We start from the raw sequence: 20,823 nt of genomic DNA, 5'->3' as shown, positions 1-20,823 counted from the left end.
TTGATTTCTCTTCCCGATTTACAGCATCGCAGTTCTTTTGGTTTTTAAATGCAAAGTTAGTATTTATTTTGAGAGGGCTGGAATACAAGAGCAAGGATTCAAAGTTCATGATCGGTAAAGGGTTCAATGGTTATAAGGAGAAGACAGGACAATGGAATTGAGCCATAACATATGGTGGAGCAGATTCGATGGACTGAATGGCCTAATTCTGCTTATTGTCATGTACATGAAGAATGGGTGTTAATAGCAGAACTTCCCGTGTTTCCCTACCTGAGAATAGTCTAACTGGCAGTAAAAAGTTTTAGGGACGTCTGGAGGTTTTAAAGAACGTTTTGTGAATGAAAGCTCTTCCTGCAAAGAGATTTTTAAACAATTCACTCTCACTTACTCATAACCATCTTCAACAGGAGGGGCCGGCGCAAGCGTCGTGCCAGTAGCCCGCTTGTACGCATGTCAGGTTTAATGCGCCTGCGCACCTGGACAGCGCTCGGCGGCTGTATCATGGCGGCGCAGGTTGATTGCGAATTTCTGGTGAAGAAAGCTCGAGATTTAGTGGCGGACGATCCGTGGGCCGCCAAAGCGTGGCTGATTACCGCCAGGACTTTGTACCCTACAGATTTCGGGATTCAGGTGAGTGTGAGTCGGAGCAAGGGGAGAGATAGAGCTGTAAAGGTGTGATGGGAATATTGTGGAAGATGTCCTGGACCGGTGATGGCAACACAGCCGTTATCAATAGTGGTGTGGAGATGCCGGTGTTGGACTGGGATGGACAACGTTTGAAATCACCCGACACCACCTTATAGTTCAACAGGTTTATTTGAAATCGTAAGCCTTCTGATTTCAAATAAACCTGTTGGAAAGTAACCTGATGCCGTGTGACTTCAGACGTTGACAGCCTTTCACTGGCCATCTAATTATTCCCATTTTAGCATGTAGAGAACTACAGTTTGAAGTTTTACATTCCAGTACAATGATCAACTGTTTGAAATATGTTAATGGATATTACATATTTTACACTGGCTATCTCTGGTAAGGTTTGGCATTGAGCATTTTGTACAGCAAAAGTTCTGTTAACGTACACATGATCAGAAACGCCTGTCCAATTTATTATAGTTAGAAGTAATGCAACAGTTGTTTACTGTTCAACAAATGATAGGTTTGCATTTTGTGTTTTGTTGAACATTGATACCGTCATCTCTCTTCAGTGTATGTAATCATTGATAGCTTCACACACTACATCATAAAATTTAAAGATTAATATGTTTCTTTACCTTGTAACTTGTTCAGGTGACAAATTTTTTTAATGAAAACAGTGTTAGTATACAATTGCTATAAACTTAAAATAAGTTAAAAGTGATATGCTGCTTCAAATTCCCATTTACTAAAATCTAGCCTTATGACTCCTGAGTATTGCGTACTGTGCAGTAGAGTAATTTATAACCAAATGCCCAAACTTTGTTATCCACATGAAATCCATCCTTGGCTAATAGGAAGACAACCTCATTGCGCACACTATCTGAGAATCACAAAGAAAGTTTGGGCATGTTGATGTAGAATTTAATACATTTTCATTGCAAAATGTCCTGTAATTTGGCACAATTTGGCAGTAAATTTGGGATTACATTCAGTTTGGTTGTAGTTAGCTTCATACAGAAGATAACAATATTGTGTTGAGATAATTTTCTATGATTAATGCTGTGTCACATTTTTAAGACCCTAAAGACAATTTAGCTGGGTTGAAGACCAAATGCTGCAGTGGAAAACAGACTTTGTGCTTACATTAATGAATGCAAACAGGAGGCTATGAAAAGGCTGTTGTGCTTAGAAATTAATTGTTGTAAGTTATTCTGCTTCATCATGTCCTAATGTCTTGTCACGTTGGCTCAGTGGTTAGCACTGCAGCCTCACAGCACCAGGGACCCGGGTTCGATTCCCGCCTCAGGCGACTCTCTGTGTGGAGTTTGCACATTCTCCCCGTGTCTGCGTGGGTTTCCTCCGGGTGCTCCGGTTTCTTCACACAGTCCAAAGATGTGGATTGGCCATGCTAAATTTGCCCATAATGTTCAGGGGTGTGTGGGTTATAGGGGGACGGGTCTGGGTGGGATGCTTTAAGGGGCGATGTGGACTTGTTGGGCTGAAGGGCATGTTTTCACACTGTAGGGAATCTAATCTAATCTAATCTAATCTTCTTGGTTGTATGTCAACTTTTATTTGACACCGTTTAAAACAGTTTACAAGTTTACTTTGGTTGTGGATGCTATATAAGCGCCAGTTATAAAATTGACTCTTGAAATAATTCCTTTAGTTTTTAACTATCAGTTTTTTTGGTTACATTTGTATCCATGGTGCTATCAGACTGGTAAACTAAACTGAAGCAGCCAAATATATAAACATAATCAAAAGATTCTGGTTACTTCAAAAGATCGAAAAAGAAACATAAGTCTACCCAGTTCCTAGAATCAACTTTCATCTTGGTCCCAAATGTAGCTTGCAAGAAAATGTATTATTGATTTTTAAAAAAAGATCCCCACTATATCACTCTCATAGCATGTTTGCTCTGAATGTCTTGACACCCTCCTGAGCAATCTGTTGAATCGTTTCTGATTAGCTTAGTTTCCTAAGGTTGTAGGAAATTAATGTGTTCAAATAACTATCAGGAAAAAGCAATGGCCTAGTGGTGTTATTACTTGGCTGTTGGTCCAGAGACCCAGATAATGTTCTGGGGACCCAGGTTCGAAACTTGCTATGGCACAAGGTGGAATTTGAATTCAATAAAAATTTGCAGTTAAAAATCAAGTGATGACCATGAAACAATTTTCGATTGTCAGAAAAACCCTTTAGGGAAGGTAAATGCCATCCTTATCTGGTTTGCCCCGTATGTGAGCCCAGACCTGCAGCAGCAGAGTTGACTCTTAACTGCCCTCTGGGCAACTGGGGTAAAGGGAATAGGCAATAAATGTTGTTCAATTAACTGCCTACATTTTGTCAATGAATTTTTAAAAAATGCAGGTGGACAAAATAAACCTAGTTCTTCACTCAACAGAGATTATATTAATGATTTTTATTCCATTGGAACAATCATCAGACGCCTTGCAAAAATGGAAGCTTATTCAAATAGCTAGCAATAACCACTTTTAACCATCTGTTCTGTGATCAGCAATAGATAGTCTGGTCATGAACGTAAGTTTTTGATTTTGACAGGCAAAATACTAGAAAATTAACGCTGAATAATATAATTGAAGATCACAGTCACACATCATTATATGTGCATTCAGTATTTATATTAAGGTGATTATTCAGTGGCATACTTCATCTTTTAGTTTATGAAATGCACAGAACTCTGAATAACTTATAACCTAACAATAAGTAGAAATGGAAAGCAAGTTTCAATATGCTTTGCTGGGCTGGACTTTTTGGTTATAATGACAGAATAACTGTTGGTGCTTTTTGTTCTTAGTGATTTTATTTTTAACCAGTGCACTGGGTATCCTGTTGAGGTCTTTGCAGATAGAAATCTATTTGAAATCACTGATTTAATGTGATCTTCCACTTTTGCATTATTATTTTTGCTTTAAATACTCTTGGAAAAAGTCCAGCATTGAACAGTTTTTAATGATGTACTACTTCATAATTACTTCCAAACACCCCCTCGAGCCTGAAAATTTGTTTTGTCAAATAGCTTCATGCCATTCCATTGATTTCTTTTTAAGGTTTGATATTTCCATCTCTAACTTATCCATGTCTATGCCCCTATCTGTATTTCAGTTGTTAAAATTGTAAGATGTGACTTTTTAAAAATACTTGTTAATTCTGTGTTTTCTGTCCTTGAGAATTCTTCAGTGTGGGCTGGTTTGGAAAAAAAAAGCAAATGCCATAATGAAATTACACCAAGGAATGTAATTAACACTTGGAAAGGAAAAATCCACACCACTGAGGTCACTGGATCTTTGGGGCTGCTGTCGTCGTGAATCAGTGATGTCCGCTTTACTTCACTGCTGACTGTAGAATCCAGGCTGTTATTGTCTATTCAGAGTTTGCTAAGCCTAGATCCAAATGACAAAATAAGAACTGGATGAGATGGTCTATTAAAAATTGGCTGACACATGATCATGCATAAATCTATCTTCATTTAAATGGTTCCTGTGATCACTGTGAAATTACCCATTTCACTTCCATGTTTAGAATTTGGTATTTTTTTTCCCATTGTTACACAGTGGCTTGGGCAGCGTGCTTTGCTTCATTTCCAAAATATTGTTGAGCTACAGCTGAATAACGCTTTTATGAAATCAAATCTAAACAGATTAGTTTGCTGGATTTCTGTGCTTAATATGCAGTGGTTTCTCTCTTTAGTATGAAATGTACATGATTGAACGAAATGCTGAGAGAACGGCTTCAGCTGGAAGACTTCTTTATGACATGTGAGTAATGCAGTAACCACTTTCCACACAAGCCTTTAATATTATGATGTTTATAATATTAATGGATGGAATTAAAAGTAGAATTTTTTTTGGGGCAACAAGAGAGTGATGACAACTCATAGAATCATACAGCATGGAAACAGACCCTTTGGCCCAAACAACCTATGCTGAATATAATCCAAAACTAAACTGCTTTCGTATTCAAATACTTAGCTAAGTGTCTTTTAAATGTTATAAGTGTGCCCGCATCCACTCCATCTTGGCTAAAAGACCATTTCGAAACTTGGACCCTTTTTCTATAGCAGATGTGAAGGTGCCAGGGTGGAGGTCAGATTATGTATGAATTTTTCATAATAATTCACCAACCCAAGGAAAGATCTGAGCTGTGGCACAGATGTGGGAATGGGGCACCTTTGATCGCTCTGACTTTATCTTCCAATGGGTGTAACCTGTTCTTGTTGACTCTGTAGCCTAAGTAGGCCACTTGGGGTGTCTGGAACACACATTTCCCCTTTGTCTTTACACATTTCTCCCAGGCGGCCGTACAATGTCCAAGTTCTCGAGGTGCTACCTATACATCTTCCCAGTTATTAGCATGTCGTCCAGATAAGTGGTGACCTGGAATAGACCTTGTAAAATGTTCTTCCGTGTCTGCTGGAAAATGCAGACGGATACCTCAAAAGGCAGTTTCGTATATTGGTACAAACCATTATGGGGATTAATTGTAGCATACTTCTGGGTACCCTTCATCTAATTACAATTGCAGGTGCGCAGGCCTCACGTCCAGCTTCATGAAACACACACACACACACACACACACACACACACACACACACACACACACACACACACACACACACACACACACACACACACACCAAACCCATCTCCAGTTTCATGTATAAATCCGTTATGCGAGTCTTTATCCAGCTGTGAAAAGTGACTTACTGTTAGTTGGAAATCCCCATAAAGGCAGATGGACGTCAATCTTCACAATCTGTACGACTGGTGCTGCCCATTCCACAAACTGTATTGGCTTCATCATTCCTTCACTTTCCAGCCTCCTGATTTCTACCTTTACTTTTGCATTTAAAGCAAACGGAAATTCACACAATTTTCTGATTAGATAAGTCAACATTGCTGATGAGACGCTGTACTTGTTGTAGCATTATAAATCAAACTGTTTTATATGCTATCCTGAATAATTTATCATTTAAGAACAAAATTTGATTGATGTATTTCAGCCAAACATAATTGATCTGAATTCACAACTGGAATTGTTATAGTTTCAAAATGGTGTGCTTTCCATAAACAGTGACTTCGTAGTCTTTGCATTACAAGCGTTTCACTTTATTTTGTTTTGAATATCAGGTTTGTAAATTTCCCTGATCAACCAATGGTATGGAGAGAAATAAATGTTATTACAGCAGCGCTGCGTAATGATGCCCAGGACAAGCAAACACAGTTTTTACGAGGTAAGAGAAAGTTTACTTTATGTGTCAAACAAAGGTAAACCAACTTATTTTTACTGAATAGGGTGCCATGAAATGGAATTTGTAAGATGTTGCTAGTGAACAGTGTTGATCGGAGAGTATTCAGAAGATAGAAAGGTACTAAATGGCAGAAACGAATGAAAGAAAAAATTGGGAGGAGTTACTCCAGGCAACCCTTAAATAGCATGGTTCCAACCCTTTGACTAAAGAATTATTGCTGATGGAAGCCTGAGTGCAAATTGGATGTAAATTGCTTCAAATTGATGCATGACTTGGAATCATGGACAAAGTTTGTTTTTTTTAAAAAAAGTATCTGTGGAAAGGTTTTCAAAATACCGACAGCATGTTTACTGCATCATGTTGTATCCTACAATACAAGCAAGACATGAGTTTCTGAATAATTTACCACCTTGAATGATCTATTTTCCCATGGGTCACAAATTGAAAATTTTCCACAAAGTGTCCTATCTCATTTCTAAATTGTCAAAGTTCTCACAGTTTAGGAGAAAAATACTCACCTCTTTGTGCAAGTTGATCATCAGCAAAAGACAGTCAACAATCTTAGAGTTTAGCTAACTGTAGCTTATGTAGTTATTTGATCCTTTTGACTGGACTTGCAATTCAACCTGAGTCCTCTAGTACATTCTTGCATAGTGCTGCCCAGTATTTTTGACATAAATATTTATTTGTGTCCATTGTTATGAATTGTATGTTTAATATTCATAGGATATTTATAATGTCAACAGGAGATATTGTGATTGAAGTTTATAAAACACAAGTTAACCCACAGCAGGAGTTCCTTTATAGATCTGGTCACTGCATTACAGGAAGACTGTGATTGCCCTGGAAATGATATACAAGACCGTAAGACATAGGTGCATGATTAATCCATTCAACTCATCAAGTGTGGCCCACCATTCAGTTATAGCTAATATGTTTTTCAACCCTGTTCTCCTCCCTTCTTGTAATCCTTGGTCAAGAACCAATCAAGAACTATCTACAATAAAAACCTTAAGAACTGCAGATGCTGTAAATCAGGAACAAAAACAGAACTTGTTGGAAGGTCAGAAGGCAGCATTTGTGAATTGTTCTGTGGAAGGGTCACCAGATCCGAAGTGTTAACTCTGTTTTTTTGCACACAGATATTGCCAGATCTGCTGAGCTTCCAGTAACATCTGTTTTTGTTCAATAACTATCCATCTCTGTCTTAAATACACTCAATGACTTGGCTTTCGCAGCCCTTTAAGGCAATACGTTCCACAGATTCATCATCCTCTGGCTGAGGGTATTCCTCCTCATTTCGGTTCTAAAAGGTCTTCCCTTCACTCTGAGTCTGTGCCCTCGGATCCTAATCTGTCCTACTAATGGAAACATCTATAGGAGATTGTTGAAAATGTTACCAGGGTTGGAAAATTTTTAACAATCAATAAAGACTGGAGAGGCTGGTCTGGTTTTCTTCGAGTACAGGAGGCGAAGATTCATTGAGTGTAGAAAATTGTGAATAGCCTTGATAGGATAGATAAGAAGGACTCATTTCCATTAGCAGTGAGGTCAGTAACCAGGGAGCATTGATATATGATAATTGGTAGAAGGGTTAGAAGGTAGTTTAGTAATTTTTCACACAGCAGATGGTAGGGTCTGAAACTCATAACCTGAAAGAATGATAGATGCAGGAAATTTTACCATTTTATAAGAAAACACTTGGATGTACAGTTTCACAGCTGTAAACTACAGGCCTGTGGACTAAGATCTGGAATGTGCAGAGATAATTGGAACTGCAGATGCTGGAGAATCCGAGAATACAAAGTGTGGAGCTGGATGAACACAGCAGGCCAAGCAGCATCTTAGGAGCGCAAAAGCTGACGTTTCGGGCCAATGAAGGGTCTAGGCCTGAAACGTCAGCTTTTGTGCTCCTAAGATGCTGCTTGGCCTGCTGTGTTCATCCAGCTCCACACTTTGTTATCTGGAATGTGCACTTGGGTTTATTGATGTTTTCTGTGTGCCATAAACTTGCCCGTGATACTAGTTTGAGCACTCTCTGCATATGTACAAATGGCACTGTGTTTGAGTTTTCTGTAAATTCATTGATGTTCCCGTTCATACGGGCAAAGAAACAAAAATAATTTTATACAAGTATCTAACATGACAGTTATGCAGAAGGCATTGTTGACTGCACAGGATGATTATTTAGACTTTACGCAAATAAATGATAGTCGTTTGCATTTGACATACTAAATAGTTCAGTGGTATTTATGTGGATATAAACTGCCACAGTCCTGCTTACCTGCTGCTATGAGGTATTGCAGTGAGGTTCTCAGTTTTGTATCTGATTCCTGTATGTATTTTGAGATTCTGCAGAGTAAGGAAATTGTGTGCTGTAGCACCATCTGCTGGTTTTGACATGATTCTGGGAAAGTTAACTAACACATTCAGTAACTTTTGTAATACAAACAATTTATTTGAAATATTTTAATGCTAAAATATTGAACAATCAGTCCTTTCAATTAAGTAACACAAGGAAATAGGAACTTAATGCTTTAAAGGAACCATTAGATATTTTGGAATAAGGAAATTTGAATTGAGTTGTAGATTCCGAATAACTTAATACCATTCCGTATATGCCAGAAAGTAATGTTGCAATAGTTAACATCCGTTATTCTCGCTTCTTCCAGAGGATGATGCTAGAGCTGTCTTTGTCTAAAAAGAAACAAGTCCCTAAATTGTCAAAGTAAGTGTTAGGGTAATGGTAACAAGACAGAAATTGCTGGGAAAACTCAGCAGGCCTGGCAGCATATGTGGAAAGCAGAGTTAATGTTTCGGTCCCAGTAATCCTCCTTCAGGGCAGTTCTGCTTTGGTCTCCGCAGATGCTCCCAGATCTGCTGAGTTTTCCTAGCAGTTTCTATTTTTGCTTCTGATTTCTGATATCTGTAGTTCCTTTTGATTCAGGTAATGGTGGGCACCATATTTAGGTGTCACAGTAATTCAGTGGAGGACAGGTGGTGATTAAATGCAAAAATCCATAATTCACCATTGGAGATGTGCCACTTGTTTTGGTCCCAGTAAATCTATTTACTAAATCTAACTTAGTGAAAATATTATGTTGTTGAATATCTATGAAACAGATTGAGCACCATGAAACCCTGTAGTTGCTTGGTGCATGCAATGTATACAGACCACGAAAATCTTTGTTAAGTTAAGTACCTGTGTCACAACATGATAATCTTAGTTATTGCCACCCTCTCCGACTGAAGTATTTGAAGCTTAGAGGCTCGTTCATAGAATCACAGAAAGATTACAACACAGTTGGCAGCCATTCAGTTTGTGGAGACTCTGAAGGAGCAATTCACCAAGTGCAACTCCTCACCTTCTCCCAGTAGCCCCAATATTCTTTCCTTTTCTGATGAACAGTTCCTCCTTGAATGCCTCAAATAAATCTTTCTGCACTTTGATCCTTACCACTAGTTGTGTATTTTTAAAAAAGGTCTCTCGTTATCATGGCTTCGTTTGCCTATTACTTTAATTCTGTTCCCTCTGATTCTCAGCTTGTTAACAATGAGAATAATTTCTTTCTCCCTATTTTGTCTTGACCCCTCACGATTTTGTATATCTCCTTCAAATCTCTCGCTCAGTCCCCCTTCTTTGTGGGGAATAATTTAAGTTTATTATGCCTGGAACCATTCTTGTGATCTTTGCTTTATGATTTCAAACCCTCAACATCCTTCCTAAAGTATGGGCCCATTACAATGCTTCTTAGATTTTTGATTGACATTCGAGTTGAGGGTTAAGGGGAACAAGCAAGAAAATAGATTTAAGGCTACAATCAGAACAAACATGTCCTTTCTGATGGTTCATCAGGCCTGATGGGTCAATGGCCTACTGAATCTACTAATGAGAATGGTTGGTGATATTGCAGTTAAGACTAGACCAGTGCTTTATGTAGGTTTAATATAACTTAGTTGTGATTGCAGTCTGTGTCCCTATTGATAAAGCAGTGAAATTCATCTCACCCCAATATTCTAAATCTCTGCATGATCAATGTCCTGTTTAACATTTGATGTTTTGGTATTAAGTAATGGCACCATCTATGAACACAGTGGGAAATGGGGAGGTGGAGCTTGTCTCTGAGCTATGTGAAAATGGTGATGTTTTATGATTTTATGAAATAATATTGTGCACAGTGACTGAACAATAGTGGAAAAATTGATTTCACATGAACGTACTGCTACCTGTGATGGAATGTTTGTTCTTGCTTCTTTTGGAGGATGCTGTAATCTCTGAACCTGTTTCAATAAAAATTACACAAAGGCATAACATTTCTTCCAATTAATTGTAGACAGTGCCATAGAAAATTGATAATTAATTAGGTCATGGCAGATTTGCATCATAACTTCATTTATCTGCCTTTACTCCATAACATTTGATGGCCTTACCTAACAATTTATTTCTTCTTTCAAAACTCCAGTTGTATTAATATCTACATGCTTGGGGGTGGGAGTTCAGATTTCCACTACCCGTTGCATGATCTTTGTATTAAAATGTTATTTTCTCATAAAAGGAATTTGCTCTTCCATTGTACAGAACTAGATTATTACTTAGAGTCAAAAGAAATTTTATATGGCTTGAATGGTGTTTAGATTTGAAATTAACATTGAGGCGCACTAAGATAATTGATCTATTTTAAATAAGGTGGATTGAAATATAACATAAATTCCCAAGCTGGCTTCTCTATGTTACAGATTACCCACATTTCTAGTGACATGTGCTCTTTGAATCATAAGATAACATATTTTGATTATGAATTATCGACAATATGTAGAGTTTGTGAAGTATTAGCCTGACAGATTCTGTCACGAGGTCTGCGTCAGCCTAGTGTGAATCATTTAAGATACTGAAGTACAAACAATGTAATGGACATGAGGAGTGAAATTCTGTTAAATTACTTCACAGGTTTGTTTGAGACCCTTCCAGGTCGAATACAATGTGAAATGCTTCTTAAAGCCACAGAGCAATGCTTCAACACGCTGGAGAGAGCAGAAATGTTGTTGCTACTCTTGAGACGATTCCCAGAATCTGTGGTGCAGCATGGAGTATGTATATTCATATAATACTGATCTAATGTATCCTAGTGTTGTTAACAAGCCATTATTTCAGCAATTGCAATGGGTGTGTTCTAAGAATGCAGAGATGGTTTGCATTATCAACTGTAAACAGTCCTGTTACAGCCACCCTTTTGGGATGTAATCTAGGTTACACCATTTTAGGTGTTCATCAGCCAACAGACTGGACAGTACTTTAAATATTGATGAAGAAGGGCACCATTGTACTCCTCACTGCGTAAGAATTGACAAAATGCATTGAACTGAGATATGAATTCATATGGTTAATATATTATTATAATTTTTGAGTAAAATCCTTATCCCATCTAAGTGTGGAATTATGCTGAGATTTTTTTTAAAAATCACTCAAAGCAAAACGTCCAAATACTAAAATAAGTGGATGTTTGTGAAGCTAAACGTAAGCATTCAGACGTCTGGATGTGGTTCCTGTACTTAGTTTGGTTTTGGGCTGCACCCATTAATCCATATAGCTTTTGTAATTATGTTGAATTCTTGTGACTTGTGTGCCTTTTTTACGCATGTGAAACTTTCTTCTCTGTAATGAAATTTAAGACAGTTTTCGATGTTAACATAGTAACAAAAGCCCATATTAACATTTGACTGCCATGTTATAATTGCAAGCATTCCCACATTAGGTAACATTACATTTTAGTCTTCTCGCATGTCTTCTGCCCTCAAAATTTCAGCCTCTGCCCTACTTACAATGGAGAAGTGATATATCTTGGTAAAAAGAAACAGCAATAATCATGCTCAGATTGGAAGTAGGATTGATTCTGTGGAAGAGCAGATGAATTTGAAGTGCACGTTGCAAGACCAAGGGTAGCACATGACGTTGATAAGACTGCAGAAAAGATAAACAATTGCTTGGTTTGCCACATAACTAAGAAAGCCAAGACGTATTGATGAGCCTGTATGAAAATTAATAAAATCTTAATTTGAGTATCATGACAAACCTTCACAGAGCAAGAATATAGAGATATTAGAGGGGGTGCAGTATAATATGTTTGGACACTTACTTATCAGCTTTGTTGAGCGAGGATGTTGATTGGACTCATTTGATTTCGGGAATCTCAGAATGGATAGGATTTGTACTGTTCTCCTTAGATTTTCTCTCATGGGTGAAAGATGAACAGAAGTTTATGCTCCAAGATTTATTTCTCGGTGTGCGGGCATGGAGGAGAAATTAGTTGGATTCATATACAGGAATGTAGTTCACCAAAGAGAGGTATTGCTATTGATGGTTTATTTTCAGTTTCATTTCTGTGCTCAGTTTTCAAGTTTATATTGCTATGGATCACTGCTAATTTATTTACAAAATTAATTGGTTTACTCTGACAATGTCTAGTTACTTTGGCAATTTTCAGTTTGGTTTTAAACCATAATGGCTGCCAAACCCAGCACAGCTAGTTTAACTACTTGTCACGCCAATTTTATGTTCCAAGGCAGTCTCAATTACAGCTTTTTCTCAGCAAAACGCTTCAGTAGTTTTCTGCTTTAGTTTGGAGCTGTCATGTAACATTATGTTGTGCTCCATTTTTGTTAATTGGCCATTATGTTCATATCTATAATGATGGTACCTATTAAAATCTTGCTGTTTGTAATATACTGTGGACTTCATCAGTTGTCTAAATTCCTTCTGTCTACATTTTTTTCACTGCTACTTTTTATATATATCTTATACCACCAGTTCTAAAAATGTTGGTGTATCCTGCTCCTCTTTTGCAGTTTAAAAATAGAGCAATGGAGAGACAGAAGATGACTTTTCATGGTTGAAAGTGACTAGACATTGATACCAATGTCAGGGTTAGTCCATATATAGAGCTTAAACAATTATTATATATGATTAATGGGAAAAGAGCATTGCCACTATAGTCGTGAGTGGATACTGGGGAAGAAATTGACAACTTGATGGGGAGAAGTGGCACTGAAAGATGTAGATGTAGGAGATGTTAAGGGAATCATCATTGCAAAATGTACCTTACCAGCCTTCAGCAGCTCTCTTCCATGCTACACCATCCCTTCAAATGGATTGAAAAAAACGTGCCAGGGAATGAAGGAAAAAAGTATGAGAGAACAGCAACATTGACATGGTTTTAGAGAGAGACATTGAAATAGAGCAGGACATAAAGCAATTGATTTTGACTTGTGGACCAGTTGATGGAGCACATTGGTTGATCTATTATTTCTATCAATAAGGCACCCTTGCTTTTCGCCTTGGCCAAGCTTAGATTTCACAGGTAAGCTATTGAGTTCCATCCGATGCCCTGTGCATCTTGTTGAAGTGAGGTCACAAGACCAGGCTGGCCAATCATGGAAAATTGCAGGGTCAGCAAGCACGCCTGCGCCTTTATAGCTGAAAAAACCTCAACAATTAATTGTTGCTGGTCTACTTCATTTCCATAGTTCATGGAACTGGTCAAAGTCTGCATGACGTAGGCCTTTGCCTAGTTCTGACTAAATTGGTAATTGTATTCATAGCACTCCATTTTCATATTAAAAATAGCCTTCTTTATTTTTTTTCTTTAATGCTCAGAAATGCACTTGCACACCACTGAATATTTGTTTTTTCCTTCCCCATCACCAAATCACTCGTGGTTAGCCTTCTACGTTATAAAGTGGCAATAATGTGAAGCAGGTGGGTCCAACAAATCAAGCAAATGCTACAGATATTAGGATTTTTCTGTTTTGAAAGTCGTCAGTAAGAGAGGGAATATATATTGAAGTGTATAAGTGAAATAGAAAATGCTGATCTGGCACAGTTTTTGTGCTAAACAGTGACCTCAAGGCATAGGAAGGCAGGTTTAGGACTTGTATCAGAAAACATTTGTCTTTGAGATTGACTCGTGGAAAATTTTATGTGAGGCACGGTGAAATCATAGGCCGAGGAGTGGCTGATGGAGTTCAGATTAAATAAATGTGAGGTGCTGCATTTTGGAAAGGCAAATCAGGTAGGACTTATACATTTAATGGTTAAGGTCCTGGCGAGTGTGCTGCTCAAAGTGACCTTGAAGTGCAGTTCATAGTTTCTTGAAAGTGGAGTCTCCAGTAGACAGGATAGTGAAGCAGGCATTTGATACACTTGCTTTTTTGATCAGTGCATTGAGTATAAGAGTTCGGAGGTCATGTTGCTGCTGTACAGGACTTTGCTTAGACCACTATTGAAATACTGCATGCATTTCTGGTCTTCCTGCTAGAGGAAGGATATTGTGAAACTTGAAAGGGTTTTAAAAAAGATTCGCAAGCATGTTGCCCGGGTTGGAAGGTTAGAGCTGTTGGGAGAGGCTTTAATGGACTGGGGTTGTTTTCCCAACAGAGGGTGAGGTGCGACCTTATGGAGGTTTGTAAAATCATGAGGGTTGTAGATAGGGTGAATAGACAAGGTCTTTTCCCAAGGCTAGAGGAGTTCCAAAACTAGAGGGAACAGTTTTAAAGTGAGATGGGTAAGATTTAAAGGGGACCTAATTGGCAACATTTTCATGCAGAGGGTGGTGTGTGTATGTAATAAGCTGCCAGAGGAAATGGTGGAGGCTGGTACAATTACAACACTTAAAAAGCATCTGGATGGGTATGCGAATAGGAAGGATTTAGAGGGATATGCTGGCTAATTAGACTAGTTTATTTTAGGATATCTAGTTGGTATGGACAAGTTGGACTGAGGAGTCTGTTTCCATGCTTTACAGTTCTGTGACTCTGAGGTGGTTAAATATCATGATAGGGAAGGGGTCATGGGCTTTTGTAAAAAGATAAACTAGATGGGGAAAATGGCATTCTCATCTGTACTGATAATTGTGCAGTTTACTGTATGATCAGTCCTGCGTATGTGAAACGTTTAAAAAAAAATGCAATGTGTGCTAAACCTTTAACAATAGAGAAATGGTTTGAAAATTTCAGAAGTTTTTTTTGGGTACGAATGAGTTGCTAATGATACATATTTTTGTGTTGTTTGTTTTGCATCTTATTTTAGGTCAGCCTTGGTGAAACACTATTAGAAGCAGAAAACCTTGATGATCAAGACTCTCCAGTCAACTGTTTTAGGAAGTTATTTGGTAAGAAAGTAAGAAACATCCATACGAAAATCTGAATCATTGCAATGCTTTGGTTGCTTTTGTGTTGGAACTTGCTGATGGCTTCTTGGTATGTACACCATGTAGGTTCTGAATTGTGTAGAATAAAAAAAATCTCAATTTTTATCCCTGTCTTATTCTGAGTTAGTCAATAACAACTAGAGCAGTTCTGCCATCAAATCTAGTGCTTCTGTGCTGAGGAAGTGAATAACAAGTTGGAGTCCTTTTTACCATGGCCGCCTACAATACAGTGTGAGAGTGCGGAGTTTGATACAGAACAAAGAACAAAGAGAACAAAGAAAATTACAGCACAGGAACAGGCCCTTCGGCCCTCCAAGCCTGCGTCGATCAAGACCCTCTGTCTAACCTGTCATCTATTTTCTAACGGTCTGTGTCCATTTGCTCCCTGCCCATCCATGTACCTGACAAATATATCTTAAAAGATGCTAACGTGTCTGCGTCTACCACCTCCACTGGCAACGCGTTCCAGGCACCCACCACCCTCTGTGTAAAGAACTTTCCACGCATATCTCCCCTAAACTTTCCTCCCCTCACTTTGAACTCATGACCCCTAGTAATTGAGTCCCCCACTCTGGGGGGAAAAAGCTTTTTACTATCCACCCTGTCTATACCCCTCCTGATTTTGTAGACCTCAATCAGGTCCCCCCTCAATCTCCGTCTTTCTAATGAAAATAATCCTAATCTACTCAACCTCTCTTCATAGCTAGCACCCTCCATACCAGGCAACATCCTGGTGAACCTCCTCTGCACCCTCTCCAAAGCATCCACATCCTTTTGGTAATGTGGTGACCAGAACTGTACACAGTACTCCAAATGTGGCCGAACCAAAGTCCTATACAACTGCAACATGACCTGCCAACTCTTGTACTCAAGACCCCGTCCAATGAAGGAAAGCATGCCATATGCCTTCTTGACCACCCTATTGACCTGCGTTCGATGTTTCCAGCGGGATAGAGAGGGAGGTAAAAGGGGTGGAGGAGTTGCAGTACTGGTCAAAGACGATATCACAGCCGTACTGAAGGAGGGCTCCATGGAGGACTCAAGCAGTGAGGCAATATGGGTAGAACTCAGAAATAGGAAGGATGCAGTAACAATGTTGAGGCTATACTACAGGCCTCCCAACAGCGAGCGTGAGATAGAGGTAAAGGCAAAGTCCTAGGGAAAATTGATGAACAGAGAGATCTGGGTGTTCAGCTCCATTGCTCCCTAAAGGATTATACCTGAACCTGACCAATGTACAGGTTGTTGATGGTTGCTTAGTGTCATGAAGCATGTTTAGTTGGTGGACATGCCAGGTTCTGTCCATTCGAAAATCTAGTGAGATTCCTTTCATCAATTTCTAATTCATGTGATGTTGTAATAACCTGTCATAATCCAAAAATTTGGATCATCAAAGTCCTAGGATGTCAAAAAGTATTCCTTCTTGATTTTCTTTTTCTCCTTTAACATAAAAAGGCATGGATTTTTTCCCTTTGCTGAATGTAGACTTTTCTTTGAAGGTGGGTCAGTATATGATTCACTGTTGGTCAGTAATGTCATATCACACGTGAAATGTTTTCTTGTAATGCAGATGTTTCTTTAATACAATGTACCTTTTGTATCTACAGTATGTGATGTCCTTCCTCTAATTATTAATAACCCTGATGTGAGATTACCTGCAAATCTGTTATATCAGTATCTCCACAAGGCAGCAGAGTTTTATATTGGTTACATCACTAGATCTCCTTCATTGGAAGGCCAGCATCAAGGTACTGTCCTAAGAGTATTGCATAGTAACTGTGGACTAGTTGTAAGAGAAAGAATTGCTGTTCAAAAGTAATTTGGTAGTTGGTGTAGCTTCTAAATGATGAATTGCATTAGCTCATGTAATTAGAACTTTAAAGCACCTCCAATACTGTTTTGTTTTGGAAAGTTAGACTTCAGTTTTGCTTTCCTTCACTTAAGCCTCCTTAACCCAAATCTTTCTCCTCATAAAAGATGAACTGTCAAGGCCTCTGCCTTAATCCATGCTTGATAGTATTGCAGGAGTAACCAAGAGCAACTACTGTTGAGAATTTTTACTCTGGTCTGAAGTCCACCAGAAGTAAGGGAAAGGTTTCTGTCTGCTTCATGACTAACCAAGGTGACATTTCTCTCATTTGTGAATGTTTTTAAAACACCCAGAAACAGAAATTATTGGAGAAACTCAGCCAATCTGACAGCATCTGTGGAGAGAAAGCAGTTAATGTTTTGGGTCCAATGACCTTTCGACAGAATGTTTTTGGTGGACTGCAGCACTTGCGTAAGTTAGAAAGATTGGCAACCAGGAGAAGTACAAGTGGTTTGATGGCTTGGAGAAATTGACAGCAGTTTATCCATTGACCTGTCTTCAAAGATCTATCCATTGACCTGACTTGTCACATTGCCACATCAAGTTAGTAGCATCTTCTAGTGGACACAGAAACACTTGAGTTCTGTTATATACAGTCAATATTTTTTAGCAATTCTAAGGTATTAATGAATTTACTAAAATATAATATTGCTTTTTTATCTCCTTACCAAAGTACCCTACCCATGCTTTGGTGTAGGTTGGATGATTGTAATGAGAGAAGTGTGTGGGACTTGGAAATATGCCTCTATATTTCACTTCTGCTTATTCCAGAAGACCAATGTAATTTGACAGGAAATTTTACATTCCTGTTAGTTTTCACTGTCACTTTTGGGAAGTACTTGATTTATTCTATAGCTAATCTCAAGTGATTCTTGATTCAGATGTCCTTTCTTATTTTAAACATTGTTGCCTTCTAGGGTAGTTACTACTGACTTGAATTGTGGAGTTTGATCTCCTCCTTTAATCTGTTGTCATATTTCAAGTGATGCTGCATTTTATGAGTAACTAAATGGTACCTGTAATGCAGGAAAATTATTGATTACTGCCGTAGTATTTGGAGGCATATGGGGTCAAGAAAAGAATACTTTAATCATAGATTAGCACAATTGATTTACAGTAAGGCATGGTTTTGATCAGATTTGGCAAATAGGACCATATATAGTCAATGTAGAATTTAAAATTAATTCTAATATTTTGCCCAGTAAATTAACCTGTGAGAAATATTTTGCACAAATAATTTGTGTAATATGAACCAACTCCTTGTATATAGTTTGAGTTGAGAGATTTTCAGAAATAGACTAAGGAAATTAAAAAGTCTATCCAAAGTGAATATACATGATGCATTTTCCCTGTAAATGCTTTACTGTAATGTTTTTAAATAGTTAACACTTCTATATTCTGCTAGGTTCCCAAGACACAGCTGATATAAAATCACCGACCAAACGAAGTACTCAGAAATATATCATAGAAGGTCTGACTGAGAAATCATCATTGATAATGGAACCATGGGACAGATTGTTTGAAATTATGTCAGTTGTGGCAATGAGGTGTGAGTGGCAGATGGACAAAGCAAACAGGTTTGAATTCTAATTGAGTAAAGCCCCTTACTACCTACTTGGCTAAGCATTGTAGAAAAATATTCTAAACTACACATCTTTTAATATAACAATCAGTACATAGTTTACAGTTTATTTGTGAGATTGGTGAGTGTTTTAAATAATGTGCTGGTTATTACAGTTTGTTGATTTGTAAAAACTTCACATATCAGAAGTCAAATTTGATCTGTTAAGGTGAGATCTTACACAAAACAAGCAGGTATGATTCAAATGATAATACTTCCAACCTACATTTAAATGCTATTACATTTGTAACTTAGGTTTGTTTTTTATTGCTGATAATGATGGTGTCCCTGAACTGTCATGTCGAGACATTTCACAGTTTTGGCTAATGCCAAGAGTCACTAGCATCATCTGCATGTGAATAGGCGGCAGCAGTCACTTTCTGGGGTTAGATTCAATTTTTTGTGCCTTACTTCCTCCAATTAATATAGAACTGACAAAATAGCATGAGAAAATAATGAATAAAATAATATGTCAGTTTTGCTATGTTTACAGAAATCTTTCAGAATCAACAGACTATTAGCTACATCACCATTGTTAGCTGAATATCAAGCTGCCTAGCTTCATAGAAATTGAAGACCCTGAATATGTTATTGAAAATACCTGAGTTAATCAAGATTAAAATCTGATTTCTTACCACTGTGCAGTATTGTTGAAAGTCTCTAACCTACAAAGAAAAAATGTTTATTTGGCATTTTGACGTTTATGCATCATCGCTTCTCTGAACTTACTCCTTTTGTCCCTTAAGTTGCTGGTATTTTAATCTAGGCAGGGAAGTAAACAGCCCATTATCTTTGTGAAGATGCAGCTTTAATTGGAGCACAATAAAAATTGAAAGGAGAATAAGCATAATTTCTCATTGTGCTGAAATCAGGACTCACTGCATGTCTTCACAACTATTGAATGCTTTATCTTCCTTCAGTCTTTACTTCTTAATGATCAAAGAACCTAGCTTTAATTACTCTTTATTTTCTGTATTTCTCATGATATATTAAACATTGATACTTTACAATTTGTTTGCTTTCTCAATTTAAGAAAAAGATTTAGTTGTGTTGAAGCACTGATTCCTCCTCGGTTGACTTTACTACCCACAAATATGAACATTAAAAGTGAATGAGAGAAAATATTGATTCAGCATGTACAGTGTACTCTTATTGAACTGTATTGTTTTTTTTCAGTGCTAACTGTTCAAAATATGTACGTACAACACAAACATTTCTTAAACTGATTGCACATCAAATGTTGCAGTTCATTGTTCTATTGAGTGATTTTTTTTGTGCAAGTTTTTTCTTTCGCTAATCCTTGAGTTCTAAGTTTTCTTTCAAATTAATCTTTCAGGAACTGTGGTGAAATTCTGCATAGGATGAAAGATTTATGCAGATATATAAATAACTTTGATGATGAAGGTCACAGGAAGTATAAGCATCAAGTTGTTTATTCTACACTGCTGATTTTCTTCAAGAATGCATTCCAATACGTCAGCAGTATCCAGCCATCTCTATTTCAAGGTTTGTTAATGGATTCCTATGAAAACCACTATCCAAAATTGGAGCTCTTGTGTCTCTTGGAGTTTTCAGATTTGTTAACAAAGTTATTTGTGGTATAGGTGTGTGAGAGCTATTGCATACGCACGTTTTGTTGGCAGGTTGTGGTTACGTTAAAATAGCATGACATAAAACAGAAGATCGTTGCATCTTTCTTGACCAGATGCCATTATGTTGACCAATTGGGAAAGTGACTCTTGTATTGAATTGCAGTTAATGAATTTCAATCATTGTCTGCATAAAATTCTTAAAGTGTGGAAAAATGTCATCATGGACACTTGTAACCATACATGAAGAAAATAAACTTGCATAAGTTATTTTAGGCAATACAACTTATTTTTAGTTTGGGATTGTTGAATCTTAACAGATTCAAGCTTTAGACAAGCTTTAGCTTTAAGCAAATTAGTTTACATGATTGCAGTGGAAGAACTGACTCTTTAAGAAAACCAGATATACCAGATTAATTCCTAAGCTCTTTGACCCTGAACCTCTGGGGCTGGGAGGGCATACAGAGTGTATCAGGTACATGCATGATGGGAAAGCATGTGTATGGTTCTAATTGATCTCCAAACTCCTCCTCCCATTCACTGCTGCCGTCTGCTTAATAAAGGTACTCGCAGTGCTGCTCGGGGAGTTTCAGGATTTGGATCTAATGGCAATGATTTAATTAGATTCC

The 20,823-nt window shown here is 37.8% G+C and overlaps 1 protein-coding gene across 3 annotated transcripts in view; it reads left to right on the top strand.

The window, feature by feature from the left end:
* Positions 1 to 481: 481 nt before the first annotated feature.
* The window catches only part of ints10 (integrator complex subunit 10), a 55,935-nt gene continuing 35,593 nt past the window's right edge, over positions 482 to 20,823 (top strand). For all 3 annotated transcript variants that reach the window (XM_048531785.2, XM_048531776.2, XM_048531767.2), the window contains exons 1-8: positions 482 to 630; positions 4,351 to 4,418; positions 5,790 to 5,893; positions 10,860 to 10,999; positions 14,994 to 15,075; positions 16,722 to 16,862; positions 18,390 to 18,561; positions 19,942 to 20,111. In XM_048531785.2, coding sequence (XP_048387742.1) covers positions 502 to 630; positions 4,351 to 4,418; positions 5,790 to 5,893; positions 10,860 to 10,999; positions 14,994 to 15,075; positions 16,722 to 16,862; positions 18,390 to 18,561; positions 19,942 to 20,111 — 1,006 coding nt within the window. In that variant the 5' untranslated portion in view covers positions 482 to 501. The remainder of the gene's footprint in view (positions 631 to 4,350; positions 4,419 to 5,789; positions 5,894 to 10,859; positions 11,000 to 14,993; positions 15,076 to 16,721; positions 16,863 to 18,389; positions 18,562 to 19,941; positions 20,112 to 20,823) is intronic.

The sequence above is a fragment of the Stegostoma tigrinum genome, chromosome 1 (genome assembly GCF_030684315.1).
Source record: "Stegostoma tigrinum isolate sSteTig4 chromosome 1, sSteTig4.hap1, whole genome shotgun sequence".
NCBI classification, from domain to species: Eukaryota; Metazoa; Chordata; class Chondrichthyes; order Orectolobiformes; family Stegostomatidae; genus Stegostoma; species Stegostoma tigrinum.
This window is presented reverse-complemented; position numbering and strand designations above follow the sequence as displayed.